Here is a 19,382-nt window from a genome sequence, read left to right as displayed (position 1 = left end):
TGGCAGGCGCCGGCCGCCCGCCCCCCGTCGCCCCGCGATTCAAACGCGGCACCCTCAGCTCCGCGGCGGGGAGCCAATGGGGAGCCGCCCGCCCGGCCGATGGAAAGGAGCTCCAACCAATCACCGCGCCGATCCGCGGCGGAGAGCCAATGGCAGAGAAGGAAAGGTTGGCCCGGCTTAATGCGGCCCCGCCCCGGCAGGCGGTGGCGGCGCAGGGGGAGGAGGTGGGTCGGGCAGGGCAGGGCGGGGGGCTGAGGGGAGCGCGGCGGGGGCCGGGCCCTGTGGGGGCTCCCCGCGGCTGAGGCGGGGCTGAGCGCGGGGGGAAGCCGCGGCTCCTGGGGAGCGCCCACCGGCTCGGCAGCCCCCGCGGGGCGCTGAGGGAGCAGCTCGTGAGGTGGGGCGGGGCGCGGACCCCCGGCTCCCCTCAGCGGCGGTGGGCACGGGGCGGGCCCGGGGGTGGCTCCGGCGGCGGCTCCGGCGGCCTCCTGCCCTGTGAGGGACGGGAGCCGGGGCTGGGGCTGCTGAGGAGGAAGCTCCGCGTGCCCGCTTCTCGCAGGCCGGCGCCCCCGGGCAGCGCCCCCTCAGTCCGTCAGGAGCTGCGCGGGCTCGAAGGCGCTGCCGGTGCCTCCTGCGCCGGGTGCTTTCTGCTCTCATCCGCCCTCAGCAGCCTGTCCCCTCGGCGGTACCCCTCAGGACTAGGAAGGGTTTAATCTGAGCCCTGCCCTCATGGGGCTGAGGACGAGGAAGGTGTTTGTGACTATCAGGGCTACGAGCACCACACGGCAGTGCGGGACCCAGCGGGGCCTGCTGCCACCCCGTGTGGTCCAGCCAAAGCTCGTTACCACTGGGGAATTCACTTTTCTTCTCCAAGTTTGTGCTCTAGCTGCTTCTAGAGGTCATCACCCAGCCCTGGGAGAGCTGCGAGTAACACCATGCTGCGTCTCGCTGCTTTAAACAGCCTCTTCTCTTGGCTCGTCTGTATTAACGTGGTTGCAACCACGAGGCATTTCTGCAGCTGATTGCCTTCTGTGAGTCACAAAATGTCAACACCTGTGCTTTAATGTGCTCAGTGTAAAGGCTGACTCTTAGGAAGGGGGGGGTACTCACGCATGATTTCATTGTTGTACAATTAAAGAGCACATCTTTTGGGAAAGGAAGTGTGGTACCTCAACTTCTAATTGAACCTATTTCATAAACAAGGTACAGGAGCAGATGTACCAATTAGTGTAAAGAGTTGTGTCAGATCCTGTGTATTATAATTAGTCATGACATCGAAGGCCTGGTTGCACATTGTTAGAAGGTTTTTGTAGAAGAAATGCTTTCAATTTTTCTGAAGCTAAGGGAACCATTTTTCTATTTATGTGTAGGAAGGAACTGAGTCAAGTATGATTTGAGAAATGAATGTTAATGTCAAGCATGCTTATTCCTGGTGCCTGTGGAATTTGAGGGAGAGAAGAGGCCTCTGGTTTTCCATTTGAAAACCCAGACGGGGTTGCAGGTGAAATATCTACCTTTCCAATGATACCTTCTACATAAATCACTTTGTTAAGTACATTTGTGAAGGCTTGAACACACATTTCTTCTTAAAAAAAAAAATAAATGTGATGCTTATCAATAACACACTTACTATAATGTCTTTCACAATTTTAATACCTATCTTTTTAAAAACAAACATTCCAGATTCCATTTTTTCAATAACCTTATTCCATTTAAGATTTCTCAGTTTATGAAACCAAATGTGTTACAAAGATGAAAAATTTCATCACGTGGAAATGAAAGAGCCTTTGCAGCCATAGCTCTCTGAAAAATAAATTTGAAAATACTCATGCTCAAATATCTAAAAATTCAGTCATATTCTCATAAATAAATTGTCTTTATAAAGAAAAAACTTAGTTCAAGTTGTTTGTCAGCTTGATTTTTTTTCTTACCTGTCAAGAGAAGTTATCTTCTCTTTGCATATAGATTCATGTGTGAGCACCTTAAAGATATGCACAAAAATGTAACCAACCACCTTTTATGTGCTCTGTAAGTAGTTCACTTTCTGTGTTTGGGAGGGGATGGAAAAACTGCTTTTCCACCCTCTGAGCCAGAATAGATGCTTCTCCAGCCTCTACTTGATTTGCAGCTTTTGTCTGGCCTCACCTGGTGATCAGGAGGTTACCATCTGCCCTCACAGCAGCCTGTCCTCTGCCACTTTGTGAACCACAGGAAGCAAGAAGGTTGGAAACCACCTTGCTTTAAATTTCCTGTGTCTTTCATGGTTGTGATCATTGATATGATGAGTTCAGGGAGTTGCTTGTAGATGTGCTTATCAAGCATATTTTCAAACCAAGCAGATACTCAAACTGTGTATTTTGATGGATATTTGAAAATTGCATTTAGGTTAAAATTGTAAATATAATGCAGAGGAGCAAAATGTGGGCTATTGACAGCAGGTTGTGAAGCTCTGGAGTTAGTGTGCATAAGGCTGAAATGTGAACCTGAAGTATCTCCAAATTACTGGCAGACAGTATCTTTCAAATAGATGTAAAGAATACTAAAGACTCAGTTAAAAAGAGGTAACTGGTAGAAGTATTTTTGTATTGGGATCATAGAACTGAATCTGGTCAAGAACCATAAATGTAATCATTACTTTAGAAGGCTGAGGTTTCCTGAAGATAGCTATTTTTCATGGGATAGATTACACCAAACATACTTCAGTTAATTGCTAGATACGTGGAAAAAGTCAGCATCTTAAAAATGTTGGCTGAAGATCTGTTTGATATATTACAGAACTATATTAAAGTATCTCTGTTACTAGGAAATACTTTAAGTGCTGTATTGCCCTATACCAGTTACTTTCAGGATTTTGTTTACATGTGGTCTCTTCTAGTAGGAAAATGTTTAAACTGTTAAAAAGTGTTTTAATGGTTTTATGGCTTCTGTTCATATCTCATTTGTTTATTAGTTAAAAGCACTGCTTCCATGCTTGTTAGCTATTGACATTTAAAGATGCAAAAACAAAACTATACTTGTTTTGAAAGAAATACTCATCTAAGTGTATGCTGCATTTGACATTCATAGCTATGGAATACGTAGGGTTATGAATTGAGTCACTTCATTCCTACACAGCTTCATAATTCTAAAACTACGTAGCTAGCAAGAAAGATCTAAAATTTATGCAATTACTTGAACCTCTACACAAGCATTAGTGTTCGCAATAGCAGATTTTCATGCACCAGTTTGGAAAGGATTCTTTTCAATTTCTGTCTACTTGTTCTATTGATTTGTAAGCATTGATTAGATTTAGAAATGTCACTGACTTCTTAATATTTTGTACCTATTCAGTTTTGTGCTCAGTGTCTTATAACTCAATAAAATGTGTTGCTAATTTTAGAAGAAAAAGTGAGGATGGGGAAGTTTTCCTATAAGAGTCCATCCCTACACCTCTGAAACAAACCAATCTCCCATAGCATTTTATTTAGAAAATTATTTTACCAACTTTTGTAATTTTTTTTTGTAACTTGAGGAAGAAGAGATTCGTACAATTTGGAAGATGAAGTTTGTTTTGGGAATTCAACCTAACGCACTGGCATACTCCATGACTACATTAGGTGCAGGAATGATGAACAGTATCTTTAATTTCTACTACGTTAAGCTTTTCCTAAACCGATACAAAATTTCAGAAGTAGCGTTTCATCAAGCACAGGTATTGTACAATGGAATATTTTGATTACCATTGTGTATTATGTGTCTGTGTTATAACAAAGTGTTGTTGTTGTTGTTGTTGTTGTTTTTTTTAATGAATTTCTTTTGAATGCATTGCAGATCGTTATAAGGTACATTAACTTTAAATTTAGTTAATTTATATACAAGTGAAAATACACATAAAACCCATTAGTTACAGTCTTTAGACTAAAAGACTCCAAACTTCAATTGCTGGAAAGATTTTTACCTTTGATAGTTTCACTTAATGTTTTAAACTAATCTTGCACCTTAGCTCCATAGATATCCTTAACTTTAGTGCTTTCCATTGAGGTATTCAGGTACTTAAATACTGCCCTTATTCTGCAAGTCATTATCCAGGTGTCCAACTCTTGTTGTCAATAGACTCCTGAATGTAATAGGCCAGCTCATGCAGTGAATTATTTGCTGTGAGAGGTTGCAAGATACGTCCCGGGTATAAAAGTGTTTGAAGGAGTGAAGTCTAAGAGGTGCAGGTTCACTTGTTGTTTATACCTGCCTACTTACTCATTTTGGTTTCTTTCAAAAATTAATGTAAATCTCTAAATACCTTTAAGAATTTGGTCCCAAGTTTGGTTTTGACCTTTCATCTTTTTTTATTCCTTTAATAGAAATTAATGTTAAATAAATACTGTGTGTATTACTTCAGGGTTTGTATAACCTCTGCAGGAAAATCACACCAATGATAAATTCTGTTGTGTTTCTTGCTTGTTTGCCCCAGGTTGTATTCATGATATGGAATGCCATTAATGATCCTCTTTTCGGATATATCCAAGATAACTCCAATCTCGCATGCTGCTCAAGACGCCAGTTCTCAATTTTATATGGAGCTCCTTTATACGCGTTAGCCTTTTTGCTTCCTTGGTTTCCTTGGAAACGTTATGAAGAAGGTGACTGGCTAAGTGGTCTTCACCTTATTGTTGCATTATGTGCTTTTGATGGTTTGCTTACTTTTGTGCTTCTTGCGCAGTGCGCGCTCTTTGCAGAAATTTCAACAAGACATGAAAGTAGGCTTCAGCTTATTAAATACAACCAAGTAGCAACGTTAATCGGATCTACAAGCATTCTCTTTTGTGGTCTAATATCAGATAATATGGAAAATTTTGCCAATTTTCAGGCTTTTGCTGTTTTGGTTGCAGCATTAGCAACAGCTTGTATGTGTTACACAGGCAAGTATAGTACTAGTCAGTATGAACAGCGAGAAGTGCTTACAGAGACTGCTAATCTAGAAAATGGTGATAGAGTTCTCTCCTGGTCCTCTGTAATTTCGTTGACCAAACAGATTATGACAGAGAAAAACTTTTTATTTTTTGTAACTATGAACTTCTTCCAAGTCTTTCACCTAGCATTCTGCAACAATTTTATGATGATCTTTGCGGATAATCTCATTCCTAAGGATGTTCTTTCTTCCTCAATAAGAAGTATCATGTATGGAGCTGGCTTTATTTGTCCTCAGGTAGGCAGTATCACTTTCATATTTCAAAATATGAAAATATGGTGTTTTAGTAGTTCTTATTAGATTAAGGTATCTATTTACAGTGTTTGTTGAAAAAATGGTGTCTCCAGCTTAAATGACTGGACATACCAAGAAACAAATCTAGCTCAACAATGCCCTGAAAGAAGAAAGTACCAGTAGGTATGGAAGGTTTACCAGAGAAAGGACAAGCAGGCAGACTGGTAGAAAACCACTTTACAAGTATGTGAAATATGAATATGCAAGGAATTAATGTTTTGTGGCCTACATGATTTGTAATGCCCAAGTATAAAGGAATGAAAAGCACGCTCAAGATAAAAAGTTGCTAAAAGCAAAATCTATATAATTCTTAATTATTTTGTCTTTGTTTTTGATTTGTAATATATGATGAAAGAGTAATCTCTTCTTCAGGAAGTTTCTGAGATAAACTGCACAAAACACTGGAAAAATTAATTAGGTATTAAAAGCATTGTTGAAATATATGAAAGCAAACAAAACTCTAAATGGCTTGTTTTGGAGAATAATTCGTTCCCATCTATTTTATTGTTTACTGTCTTGGTCAGCTACATTTACTTGGTATGGAGAAAGATTTCAAGACCCCAGACAGAGATGGTGGGAGGAGCAGCAGACTGTAAAAGAAATGAGAACCCAAACCAGTAATGTGTGAGAGCAAGAAAGCCAGCAAAACTATGTCCCACTGGATGTAAACATACTCGTTTTTCAGTAGGTAGAATCTAAAAGAGGATAACATGGAAGTGCACCTGGAATTCACAGTTCAAAGTCAGTTAGATTTTTTGGCTTTTGCATATATAACATGGAAGTGACTTTTTTTTTCTCCCCCAGATCCTAAACATACCTTTTCTATTCCATAACACTTAAATATAAATCATTTCAACTTTTATCCTTACCACAAGTTTTATAGTTTCTTCTTCTGTAACTCAGATAGGCTATGAACTTCAGAAATAAATCAGAAACTACAGAAGTTAGGAAAGCTTAAATACGCTTACACTCAATATATAGCAGTCACCACTGGTGATACAATCAGCATGACAGTGTGAAACGAACAATCTTTCAGAAAATGCATTTCTCTCTGGTCCCCAGAGACTCTTTGTCTAGGAGGTCACTGAACCATAGAGAGTTTTCTGTGACCTTATTTTTCTCAGGTTTTGTCCCTTTCAGCTCAAGATATAATAAAAGAATTCTCTGGTGGCAATGGCCTGAACTTCACTTACTGGAAAAGCACCCAGCCCTTGTAAAATAAAGCCCCTTCTTATGAACCGTGCTTTGACAGCCTGTGCTCAAACAGACTGCAGCTTCAGTCTCAGGTTCCTTTTAGTAGTGGCTGCAAAGAATAAAATCTGCCTACAAGGGAAAACTTGTTGCTGAAACAAAGGCAAATTTAAATGTAAAGCATCATTATGTTAGCATTTTTTCTTAAAATATGCTGTCTTAAAATATGCAGATAATAAGGAATTTTCTAAATCATAAGTGCTTCCTGAGAGAGGGTTATTTCTAAATTATAGGGAGACAAGGTCATGTTCTTTACAATAGCATCCATTAAATAACATCTTACAATTTCTAGTATAAGCCCATTTATGAAAAAAATGAAAATAGCCTGGAACAAGGAGTATGTTTAGTTTCTTACAATCAGATTTTGTTGCTATACCAACTTTCTAGATTTATTTTACCTCTTTGGTCATTGTTCTAAGTAGAAGACGAGCTTGGAAATTGTATTTGCCATAGTAATTTTTGTCTCGTTGTAGCATCCTGGTCTTATTCGTTGTGTTAAAGAATCCAAATGTGAGAACAAATGTATAAGGAGATTTCCTTCTTGTTCTTCATCTGAATATTACACTGTCCAGGAAAGAGAACTGATCAGCAATTAAAATTCAAGAGGCAAGATGCTTGGTTTACAGTTAACATGCTGCAAAGTTAATTGTTTAAGAAGTATCAGACAAAGATCATGACCATTAATAGTGAGGCAACGTGAGGAAAAGTATTTTCCTCAGAATGTAACAGTTCTTATCTGGCTAGTTTTGAGGGAAAGGAAACCATTCTTACCCAGTAGAGGTAGCATAGAATGATCCAGTAAATATTTTCTTTGTTGAATTCTTATATTTTAATTTGGTTTGTACATTTTATAAAGGCTTTTTCTTCTTTAATGGGTAGTAATGATTTGTTTGTGTCTGTTCTGTTATTTATAGCTCTCCTACTGCTGAAATACTATACTATGTCTTTTCCTCATATATGTGTATATGTTGTCTTTTCAGTGCCTTGTTCTTCTCAGTCACGCTTCATTGAAGAAGTTTGGTTATTACAGAATCATCTTGTTTTCCTTTTACTTTGAAGGAGTAGCTGCTGCTGTCATGTTTTTTCTAGGACCAGAACATTATTATCTTTTGGCATTTTATCTCACAACAAACATGTAAGCAAGTATGTTTCCTTTTTCATAGACACAACTTAAATAATTCTAACAGAGTGGACAGTTGTTTCTAATAGCCTGAAGATTTTGCCACTGCTTTCTTTCTGTTCTATTTCAATCATCAGAAAACTCAAAACTCTGCTAACAACTTCTTTCAGCTTTCATTTTAGTATGCTTCAGCTTTCAATTTCTGCTTTAAAAGAAAAAAAAAAAAAAGGTTGATCAGTGACTATGGTTTGCAGTCAAAAGCTTCCTTCCATATGTCTATTTTAACGAGACAAATTCAGATTCAAGGTGAGCAGAACCTCTTGCTGACTACAAAGATTTCAGTAGACGAACTCTTCAGTGAGTGTTTGCTAGGGAAGCCTCAGACCACATTATGTACTGCATGAACACTTGTGTACTGCACTGCAAAATAAGTACCAGTAAGTCAGGTATCTATTAGGTAACCAATACTAAGTTGCATTTTCAATAGCAATGGGGAAGTATGATGCCAGGAAGTAATTCTTTAATTGAGGAAGCACATTAGAATGTTCGCAAAAACTTATTTAGAAATAAAGACCTGTTTGTATCAGAACATTGTTGCAGCAGTTCATTTTTCTCTCTTCATTTTTTATTTCATTGCTTTATTTCTACATGTTCCTACCTTCCTTTTCTACCTTTATTTTCTTTCTTTCTTTCTTTCTTTCTTTTTTTTTTTTTTCCCCCTATTTTCATTTTCATTTTCAGTATTTCAGTCATGGGCTACAGTAACAATGAATTGTGTGACTAATAAATTGCATTTCATTACCTGCACACTTTAAATGACGAAGATATATTTGGATTTCCACAGGAAAATCTTAAAAGGTACCTAAACACTTTAAAGTGGTAATTGTTCAAAGCCTCTCATAAGTAAAAGATAACCACAGCTAAAATTTAACAAAATGTTGAAGTCCTGATACTTGAATTTATGGTTTCAGTTAGCAGTTTAAGAGTCAGATTTGTGCGTGTACGTATTTAAATGCATATATGCATGCAAAATGTGAATACGTACATAGGAGTGCAGATAAAATCTTTTTACTTTTCTAATTCTTCCACTTTGAAATTCGTCATGCATGTGGTCTTTCCAGTCCTTTCCATGTCTATCTCAGATTTCAAGAGGACATTTTGATTTTTTTGTTCCTATAAGGTGTGTTCTTTTTCTTCATGTCACTTTAAATGACATTTACTGATAATATCAAGCAAGTATTTGTGACTCTTTCCTCCAGTGTCCAGGAAAAAAAGGGTAAAAAAAAGTTAGGTCTGCATATCAATTTCTAATTCTCAATTAAGAACAGACCTACCAATGCTTTCAGAACTTCTTTTTAAACATACATCACCATGTTTTAATGAACATCTCAGTTTTGTGTGTTTGCAGAAATGTCAGTGTAGTTGGGTTCATGTGCTAGAATTAGGCATCAGTAACCATTTTTATTTTGAAAATGTGTGTTTAAAAAGAATCTTAATTATTTTGTCTTTCTTTAGGGTAGTTGTACAAGCTTCATTTAGTTTGTTCAATTTGCCCTTGGCAGATATTGTTGATGCAGATTTAATAAAGCACAAGCGGAGGTATGTCATTCCTAACTGTTTTTCTTGAAATACGCTCTAATTTCTCATGTTACTATTTAGTAAGTTAGATTATATCAATGGAAGGCAGTGAGTGATCATGGGTGCTCGACACAGAAGTACTTTTTGTAAGAACAACGTAGCACAAGTAAAGATAAGAACTTTAATGAAGTTTCCTGCCATTACTTCAGTAGAGCACTTTGAACAGCTTATTGGGTAATTTCTAGTTTTAATTGCACCATCGTATAAGCCAAGTTCTCCAGGTGGCTTTTTTTTTTTTTTTTTTAGTGTTTGTTAATGTCAGCTTAAATTGAATTATTTTGTAACCCTATACATCTATTGTCACCTTCCTAACATGGAAAAGGAGTTTAGAAAGTTTTACCTATAGCACTTAAAGTGCAAACTTCAAAGTCTGAGTGGTTGCTGTTATCTCTCTGAAATAAAAATTGATAAAACCAGCTGTGAGCTAGCATATGACAACTCATGGGTCTTTTGCACTTTGATAAAAATCCAAGCAACTTCCTGTTGGTTACATCAATGTTTGTATTAGTACAGATTCAATCTTGGTCAAAGGGTATTACAGGACTTCACCCTCAAAGGTGAGAACTGTTGCTTTCACGGATAAAAAAAAGAATCCTTTTATGGCTTCATGTGTGTAACCTTACATTGTAATTAATTTTCCATGCATTGTTCAGTCTAGCTTAGCTCCAATAATTACTCAGTGTGCAAAAGTTGAATTGTGTGCAAGTCATTTGAGAACTGGGGCCAAGCTGTATATAGCCCAGAGGTGGTTTTTTTTTGTCTTTAATTTCCAAATAAAATGAGATTTCATTATGATAGCTGATCTGTTTGCAATCAATATGTATAAAATATAAAGCTAGCTATTGTGAGTTAACATTTGCATATTAACGGGATTTAGAGAATCATTATTGTAATTGATTCTACATACTAATAACGTGGTGTTGTATGTTTGTTTTTATTTTCTGAAATATTTTAGATCACCACTTTCCTCTATGGTTTTTGGTACCAATGCTTTATTTACCAAGCCTGCCCAATCTTTGGCTCCAATGCTTGTGGTTACCATACTAAATCAATTTGGATATGAGAATTTGAATAATAAAGTTGCTCAGCCTGATCCAAGGTGAGTTCAGAAAGGATGCTTTAAATCACAGAATTTAGAGTGAAATAATCCTGTCATTCAGACAGTAAATGGAAAACTAATCTACCATCAGTTTGCATCAACTGTTCTTCAAAAATATGAGCACTTTAAACATATTTTTCATTTGCTTTCTTTTTATGTATAGAAGTAAAATGTTTTCTAGATTTTTTTTAAAGGAATAAATCCTTTATTAAACAATACATTTAAGCACACCTACCTAATTTTTTGGGGAAAAAGGATACATTTCAGTATTTGACCATCTCCCTTTTCTTTGTGGAAAAATAAGAAAAACAGTTTGAGGTCACCTACTACTTCTTATTAAGATAGATGTAGTCCTGGCTTCCGTGTTTTGTTTATCTCACAAGCCTATTTCCTTGAATATATAATCATAATAGGTTTGCTTTTAGGATATATTTTTTATTTGAGAGAAAGCAGTATAATCACTGGAGGGAGGGGAATTTACCTCAAATAGGAGTATCATTTTGGCTTCTACACTACTTACCATTCTAACGCTAATGATTTCATTGCATTCCCTAGAGACCTTAATATGCAGCATAAAGCTGTGGTTGCTAGTTAGCATGTTGGAAATGCATGGACTTTAAAAGTAAATAAGTAAATTAACAGGGACTCAGTACACTGAAAAGGTCAAACTGTTTATTTATGTCCAACAAAAGGAAATAACAACATATGGAATTATTGAAGTCAGCTCTAAAAAGCAAAAATTAGTCTGATTAGGATTTGTTTGAAAGAACAACATGGATATCCTAAATACTACATAGCTCCTCTACTCAATTCTGATTAGAAAGCTTAAAAAATGCATAGAAGATAATTATTCTATACCAACTTTTGTGGAGATAGCTCTTGAAGGAGAAAAGACTGGTTACGTGTTACCTAAGGCTAAGAGAGTATTTTATATATGAGGAAATTTCTAAAAAAATATATATGAGGAAAAGCACAACATAAAAGTGCAACAGGTAGTCTTCAGAAAAGTATCTTGACATAAGCAAAGAAGGCTTATGTCTGAGGCTATGCTTGAGAACAGTTGATTTGATTTTAATGCATTCTGTGGATAGTCAGCCAGTGAGATGATGTGATAAGGACGTGAACCTCATTATAATGTCAAATAAGATGAGTGATTTTTGCAGAAGAGTGGTAGGTTGAACTGGATGTTGAATTATGAGAAAGCTTGAATATATTCATCTTGATGATTCAGAGAAATTCAGATTTCAAGCAAGAAAAGTTCAGATCTGTTCCCTTCTAACCAGAGAAACGATCCCTTTGTGAATGGATTTTAAATCACAGTAGTTCTATTTTTTTTTTCCCAATAAATAGACTCTGGACTATAGCAACAATAAATTTATTGAATATAGAGTTGAAATACTTTGATTACTCAATCTCTAAAACCTGTATTTGGAAGTGAGTCATGTTGAAACTGATTTATGTTGATTTATTTTACTAGTGCAAGGAACAGCTTAAAGGTACAAAGTTGAGATCAGTTAATCAAAAATGCACCCAAAATATTCTGCATATATACCTTGCCCACCCCCTCAAAAAGAATGTCTTAAATATAAAAGAGTCTGCACACATTCTGTATATATCTGTGTTCATGTGCACATTAGACTTGAACTCCAAAATTGACCATCTGAGTCTGATCTTAGTCATTTGACATTTCTTCCAGCTAGCTGACAAATCCTGCAGCCTCTCTGGAGAAGAATTAATAAAAATCTGATATTAAAAAAAAATAATTTCTGGATTGGTCAGTAAGTGCTTTCTTTGTGAGCGGAGTACAGTGTGCACGTCCACAAAGACCAGACTACTGAAGATTGTTTCTCGGGAGTCACTTTGCCCATGGCGATGTACTCTGACCATTGACTGAGCTAAATCACCTATATATATTCAAACTCTGTCAGCTGATCTGTGATTTCAGCCATACATAGGCAGGCAGCTAATACACAATTGTCTCAGGACAGAGTTGTTTTTTGGGGACAAACAGAAACTGAATACAGGAGATCACTTCAAACATGCTCAAATTGTTAACAATATTATAATAAATAAATAACATGTGAATTACATGTAACAAAATGTTATGACCCATGCCAATACAGTCTCAGCTATGTCCTTCCTTCTCCAATGCTGGCAATATCTAGTAGGTGCTCTAAAAAGCCTTAACTTTATTAGATATTAGTGGTAGTGAATTGTGAAGATAACACAGAGAATCCGTATTTTGCATTACTAAAATGTTTGGGCCCTGAATAAATGTGTCTTAAGAGTTTCCAGCAACGTTATTCACTAAGAAAAGAAAAAAGATGCAAAAACCATAAACTAGTCAGCAAAATTTGCTGAATTTTAAATTATTCTTTTTTTTTTTTTTAACTGAAAATTAAAGCCTAACAAAAAAAGTACCAGTACTTAGTTATAGTGAAAATGTTAGCGTGTTACTGTTACAGGTGGGCAGTTCCTTCTTATGTACAGATACTGTCTGTTGCATTAGTTTTGTTCCACATATTCTCTCACAAAGTGGAAGAATCTCAGTAAGATGTATGTGATTCACTGTGGGTTTTGTTTGGTTAGTTTGATTTGTGTTTGTTGTTTTTTGTTTGTTTTTGTCTTTTGCATGTTTTGAATGCTAAAGTTCTATGGAATGAACATAGAAAAGTAATTTCCAGGCGCCTTACTTTTCTTCTCTTTTGGGCTCTAAAGTTTGAACATTGGCTTTTGTATTCTCAGCAAATTTCCAAGCTTTTGCTGGAGTAGGCAGCCTAGCGAGGTGGTGGATGCCCCATGCCTGTTACTGTTCAAGAGGCATTTGGATAATGCCCCTAATTATATGCTTCAACTTCTGGTTAGTCCTGAAGTGGTCAGGCAGTTGGACTTGATGACCTATGTACGTCCCTTCCAACTGAACTATTCTATTCTGTTCTATAAAGCTTTTTCCAGCAATGAGTGTACACTTGACAAATTATGGGAATAACCTTTTTCTGTTTCTTCACTCTTATTTTTGTTTAATAATGTCATTTCATTTTCTCATTTATTGATACATTGCTTATGCAAGACCACGTGGAATGCTGGAGCTCAAACTTTCTGGATGACTTCAACTAAAAAAAGGTTCTTACCTTATGGCAGAAGGGTGTGTCTTTTTCTCCCACGCTTCATTTGTTTTATATATTTTGAAATCATTTTGTTAGCATACTCCCTTCAGAAGTGTCCTTCACAAATATTCTGTCTTTGGTGCTCATCTTGCACTGTATCAGAAGGAAGATGTCAATCAAAAGCTATCTGCTGAGCAAATCATGTCTTCTGACTCTATGTCTCTGGAAAAAGTCTGTAAGATGGCACTACCTCACCTATACCTCATCAGCATTCCAGTAGTGACATTTTGATTTTTCAGCTATGTGATACTATCTATGGCTCTTTGACATTCTTCATGATCAGGGTATTTCATTATTGTTTCAGTAGAGTTAATAAAACTCTATTAGAATACCAGCCAACTGTAAATTGGCAATTTTTAAGCTTGTCTGTTTTTTGTTGCCATTGTGATATTGAACAGTCTGCACACACATATTCTCTGTCTGCATAAGAATAACATTCCTGACCAGCTTATTAGGGCTTCTGGCATGCTCTGAGTCAAATTCTTATCCCTGGAGATCTTTTGAGACAATAGTTTGTCATCATCTTGGTGGCTTCAGTTACAGTTGTATTCTGCAGGGCACCCAAGATGGTAAGACAGTGAAACAGTTTTATATGGAGAGTGAAGGCCTAGAAGAAAAGAAGTTTTAGTCTCCCTTCTCGTTTCATCTGGAGCACCTCCAGGCTGATGGTTGAGATTAATCAAAAATGATAAAATGCTTATCACTGGATAGCGATCCCTGTACTGTCATAAACGAGGCATACGGAAGATTGTTCTATTCTTCTTCTGTAATTAAACCCTTGAACTGACCTTTAGCATCACCAAATTCTTACTTACCACTACCTGTATTTACTTCTGCCCCAATGGTATTATCTTCTTAGCCATCAGTATGTCTTCTTCCTTAGGAGAAATCCACTTCTATCTCATTTTTCCCTCTGGTTTTGTAACTCTGAAGTGTGACCTTTCTGCTATGAACTGTGTATTTCTCTTCCAGAAGCGTTCTTGCCATTCAATATATCACACATGTAGTTGGCTGATATATGATACACAATTCTCTGTGTGTTACACATGATTCCATATACACTATACATTAATATACTTATTATACTGCATTTTTAGGGAATGGGGTAGCTACACATAAGTTTTTTGTAGTGGAAGATACCTTAGGAAGTATTTTTAATGTGATAGCTTAAGATTTGAGCAATAGTTTTCAGAATAGAGTGGTCCTGTTTTGTTTTGTTTTGTTTTCTCTTTTGATCCATCATGATAGTAAAATGTTACCTGTCTCATATGGCTTGATATTTTGAAATACTATCGTTTATTTTATATTTCGCTCTGGAAAAGATACCTAGTTTAAAAACTCCCTCTTCTGGAGACTTGCTGCAACTGCAGTTAGCTTTTCTTAAACGTGTGCTTTTCAAATTCATTCTTCAGAAGTAAGTTACTTGACAGTAACTCTTCATTATGTAATGGAGGCACTGTGATCTGTTGATGCATTTGTACTGAATTGCTGGACTACATCACGTTCTATTCAGACAGATATTAGGGAGGTCTAGGGGAAGATGCTATGATTTATTCCTTCATGTGCAAGAAATGACTATAGACTTGGAAGTTTTTGATAACCGGTTCAGCTAATGATTATGATGAAATCTGAGCACTGCTCTTGATTTATTCTGGTCCCTTAATGAAATATTTTCCCATTCATTGTTCTCCATACCATAGATACTTTTCGTAAGTTGAGCTTTTACAACACAACAATAGGCATTATTATTTTCTTAAACCAACATTGCTTCACTCAAACCAAATCAGGATTGCATCAGTGAAAGTCAGTAATTTGACAGATGTTCTTTCACGTTTGTCCTTTTTATATAAATGTGGAAGGATTTTAGTACTGAGAACTGCAATCCTCTTCAGTGTGCAGAACAGCCAAAGTACAAACCCCAATGTGCTGTTAATTGCATCTTAGTCCTGTCTGCAACTGCAGATAGGTGAGATAGGTAAGTAGTTTGTCTGTGGCCTCTCTGCTGACACTACTCCTACAGTTAACTATTGGCGGTTGTGATGGTGGTGTGCATGATGTGGGCCCTTGTTTGCTTTAGGTGGACTGAAAATGCAAGTGAATACAGGCCAGTAAATAACATGTAAATAGTTTATTGTTGCTACCAATAAACACTGGCTATGGACCAGTGACTTGCTAGTGAACAGCTTCCATTTATTAAATGCAATTGCCTGAGTGATTAACTCACTTGAAAGCCTGTGGTTTTTTGTTTTCTTATGTAGCATTAACTTATACGGGATTTGAGATAAATTGGGATTGGGATGGGGGCGTGTACATGCATGCGCTCAGTTATATTCGAGATTGTGAGCATTTTTCTGTTAAATACAGTGAAACATGAATTGATTCTTTTGTGATATAAAGAAACTCTTAGATTCCATTCAAAAGCTTACTCAAGTTTATGAGAGTTTTTTCACAGATTTCAGGGGTTTTTTGGATCATGTTTGTAGCTGTTCTGTGAGTCTCCCATCTCACCCCGAATGCTAATTAAAAATAGATAATAAATTGTCTCTTGGAGAGAAAATTAATTTAGGGACTGTTTCTTAGCTTCAGTTGACTTCCCTGATATTTAAGTAATTAGAATCCAATAATTAACAGAATGCCAGTAGATAATGATTCTAGCTACTAGACGAATACCAAAATGTATAATTTGAGATGTCAGAAACCATGCTGTTCAAAGAAGGAGGCTTTTAACTCTCATGTTCTCCTTTCTGATTCGTAGTTGTTGATGCTTTTATTCCTTAAGAAGATTTAGATCAGGAAATACTATTCATCCACAAGAATAAATAAGCATCTGAGTGTTAATTTCACAAGTATTATTTTAGTAGTTTATATAATCTTTTAATCCCTTCTTTTAAAACAATAAGATTAAATTAATCTTTGTATATGAAGCAGCCTATTTATTACACAGTATAGTGAGTTTTGTGCCTTAATCATGACTCCCACCTAGCCCTCAGCAACTATAGTGGTATATTATGTGGATAGCTAGTAGTTCAGATTTTAACGTAAATAAAATAGTTTCATGTTAAAATGTTTGCTTCCAGTACTGCTTTTCTTTATCTTCCAGATCTTTCAGTCTCACTAAACCTTTTCAGATGCTCTGTTTTATAATTGAATTATATTGCTTTAAATTCATTTCTATATTAAATAATACAGATATGTAGTAAAGTAGTTATCTCATTTCCTCCTGGCTATTATGAGAGGAGTAAACAACGTAAAATCTGAATGTAAAATCAGAAAATATAACTGAATACATCTCAGTGATACCTAAGATAATAATTCCCTTATTTAGAATTTATTGTACCCAGTAATTTGTATGTGTATGTAAAGTGAATGCTTAAAAGTAATTTGCTATGAAATGACCATGAAATTATCTTATTCATCTTGAAATCTGTGTTTTCATCTTTTTCACCAGTTTGTTTTTAGGTCTTCACGATGCCATGTTCTATTTGATCTGTCTGGTTCCGCTTTGCATTGCAGTCGTGCAGATCCTGACGTGGACTCGCTTTTCAATCCAGAATAGTCATTTAACTGCTGTACGTTAAATATGTAACAGGTGGTCATTAAAACTTCTGCTGAACTGGACTTGGTATGTTTTAAATGTGAAAAAGCAAAATTGCTTTAAGTAGACTGTTAGACCAAATAATGTTTGAGCCATTTCAATACATTGTGTTCTTCAGTATAGTAGAACATAACGCAGATCACATTCAGCCTTAATGCTGATTCCCTGTACAGAGGATTTTTTGAGTTCAGCTATTTGAATGTGATGTGTTTTATCCGTAATTACTTATTAAAGTAATTTCTGGTATATACTGGTCACTGTTTATCTCCTTTGAAGACTGGATATGGCAGATCAGGTAAAGGAATCCCTGGAATTCAACGATAGTGTATGGTCTTAAGCTTACTGAAAGATGGTGGATTAATTCTGCCATATCTGATAAAATACGAGATCTCTGGGGATAGTCCAGAAAAGCCCAGATAGACATCCCTCAGGGATGGCAGGGAGATGATGAGAAAAACATAGATGGTATCTACCAGACCATTAACAAGACAAATCTGCCAGCTGCTACAGGAAGCACCAAGAATAATTAACTACCCTGTAAAAGTCTATGCAGGACTAAATAAGAAGATTAAAATGGTGTTCAATGAAGTGTTTCAGGTTATGGGAAAAGCTCCATACTTCCTCATTGGCTTTCCAAGTATCTCTAGTTGGTGGTAGGTAGATGCTGCTTTCTGGCTTTTTGAATGGGAAAATTGTTTTGAGGTACTGTATTGTTAGTAGTTGATACAAAATGTCACTTCATTCTCCTACGAAAGACATCAGCATATGGTTGTAGTAGGGTTGAACTAGTTGGACAAATATAAACACACGTATTAAATCAAACTGCTTGGTAATTTTAGATTGGCAAATTAATTCGCTGTGCTCACAGTTGAAATTAATTTCTGATTAATCCTTACAAAAATCTTTTCAGCTTTTAAATGGATCCTGTGATTTTTATAAAATAAAGTTTTTGATACAATTTCAGAAAGATTGAATCCTCTCTTTATTTCACACATGTTGTAATGATAAGATACATTAGCATGTTTTTAGTACTCCTGTTTAATAGATACTCTTTTTTCCTCCAATATATCTAGCATTAGAAAATCTGTGTGGGCAACAATGTTTTTCAAATTGTATAAGGATAGATAGTTTAAGTATAATCTAATCCCGCCTCATTTTCATTCTGTTTTCCTTGGTCAAACATAATTTTAGAATCACCTTTCTTACAGAGCGCCAGTGACTTGAGAGTACAAGAAGATGAATTGCATGTATCAAGATTTTAAGGTGTTAAATCAGCTCATTTATCGTGATAGGAATCTTGGAAACAAAAGGAGTGTAAGAATTTACTGTGCTTCTTGTTGGGCAATAGCCTCGTTTAATGAGAAGGTTTGAGATCTGAAATACTAGTCTTGAAAAAATAATATTTTATGCCTCAGTTTTTACATTCACAGAGTAGTGAACAGAACAAAACTGTTTCCTTGCTTTTACAAAGTGTTTTCAAAGCAATGAGTGAAAAAGTGTAATACCATCTTTTAAATATTTAGAAATCCAAGTGAACCCTTTGATATGAATGTGAAGGTTTATGTTAAAATGTAAGAAGGAGGAAACGTGATGAAGTTTTGTTACCTGTTTTTATCTGTACTGTCAGAAATACCGTTATTTATTCGCTTAGTACATGCTAATAGCATTATGCTCATATACAATTGTCAGTTGTATTTACATATCCAAACAGAATACTTGCAAAAATACCAGAACAGATATGGACTGTGTGTTTAAATTCTGATTTTTAAAAGATGTGCTGTGTTCTATGTATGAATTTTCTGTCTAAAAGGATGAAGGAGAAAAATCTGAAGGAATTTAGGTTAATGTGATACTTAATTCAGTATATGAAACTGTTTTCTCCCTGATTATTCCTTTTTAAATGGGAATAAATAACGTACAATAGTTTTATTTTTCTTTACAGTTTACATATTTTCTAATTTTCATATGCTCATCCAATCTCATACACATTTTCTGACAGGTGAATATGTTGTTGCATAAATAGTGTTTCTTAGATGACTGTGTTTATTAATTTCTTCTAATACAGCATTATTAGTTACAGTGAGTAGTTAACAACTGGGAAATCATGGTGCTACCTGACAGGAAAACTAATAAGATGTCAAACTAATTAAGAAAATTAATAAGTGTCAAAATCATACTAAGAATTCTTTGAAATGGCCAGATTTTTTTCTTTCTTTCTTTGTTTAATTTTTTCATTTTTTTCTTGGAAGTTTTTTTTGATAAAGCTAGTATATTAA

The 19,382-nt window shown here is 36.1% G+C and overlaps 1 protein-coding gene across 2 annotated transcripts; it reads left to right on the top strand.

Moving 5' to 3' along the window:
* Nucleotides 1–200: 200 nt before the first annotated feature.
* LOC116495482 (transmembrane protein 180-like) lies at nucleotides 201–18,023 on the top strand. 2 transcript variants are annotated; one of them, XM_032197963.1, is made up of 8 exons: nucleotides 201–224; nucleotides 1,368–1,498; nucleotides 3,509–3,688; nucleotides 4,445–5,179; nucleotides 7,468–7,622; nucleotides 9,123–9,206; nucleotides 10,201–10,344; nucleotides 16,960–18,023. In XM_032197963.1, exons 3-8 carry the CDS (start codon nucleotides 3,536–3,538, stop codon nucleotides 17,087–17,089), a joined length of 1,401 nt encoding a protein of 466 aa, XP_032053854.1. In that variant the 5' UTR covers nucleotides 201–224; nucleotides 1,368–1,498; nucleotides 3,509–3,535; the 3' UTR covers nucleotides 17,090–18,023. The 2 variants fall into 2 exon arrangements, with proteins under 2 accessions (XP_032053854.1, XP_032053855.1); XM_032197964.1 differs by lacking the exon at nucleotides 1,368–1,498 and having other exon boundaries at nucleotides 214–224.
* Nucleotides 18,024–19,382: the final 1,359 nt, after the last annotated feature.

Source organism: Aythya fuligula, chromosome 15 (genome assembly GCF_009819795.1).
Source record: "Aythya fuligula isolate bAytFul2 chromosome 15, bAytFul2.pri, whole genome shotgun sequence".
In the NCBI taxonomy this organism is placed as follows: Eukaryota; Metazoa; Chordata; class Aves; order Anseriformes; family Anatidae; genus Aythya; species Aythya fuligula.
The sequence above is the reverse complement of the archived record's forward strand: the minus strand, read 5'-3'. Positions and strand labels throughout refer to the sequence as shown.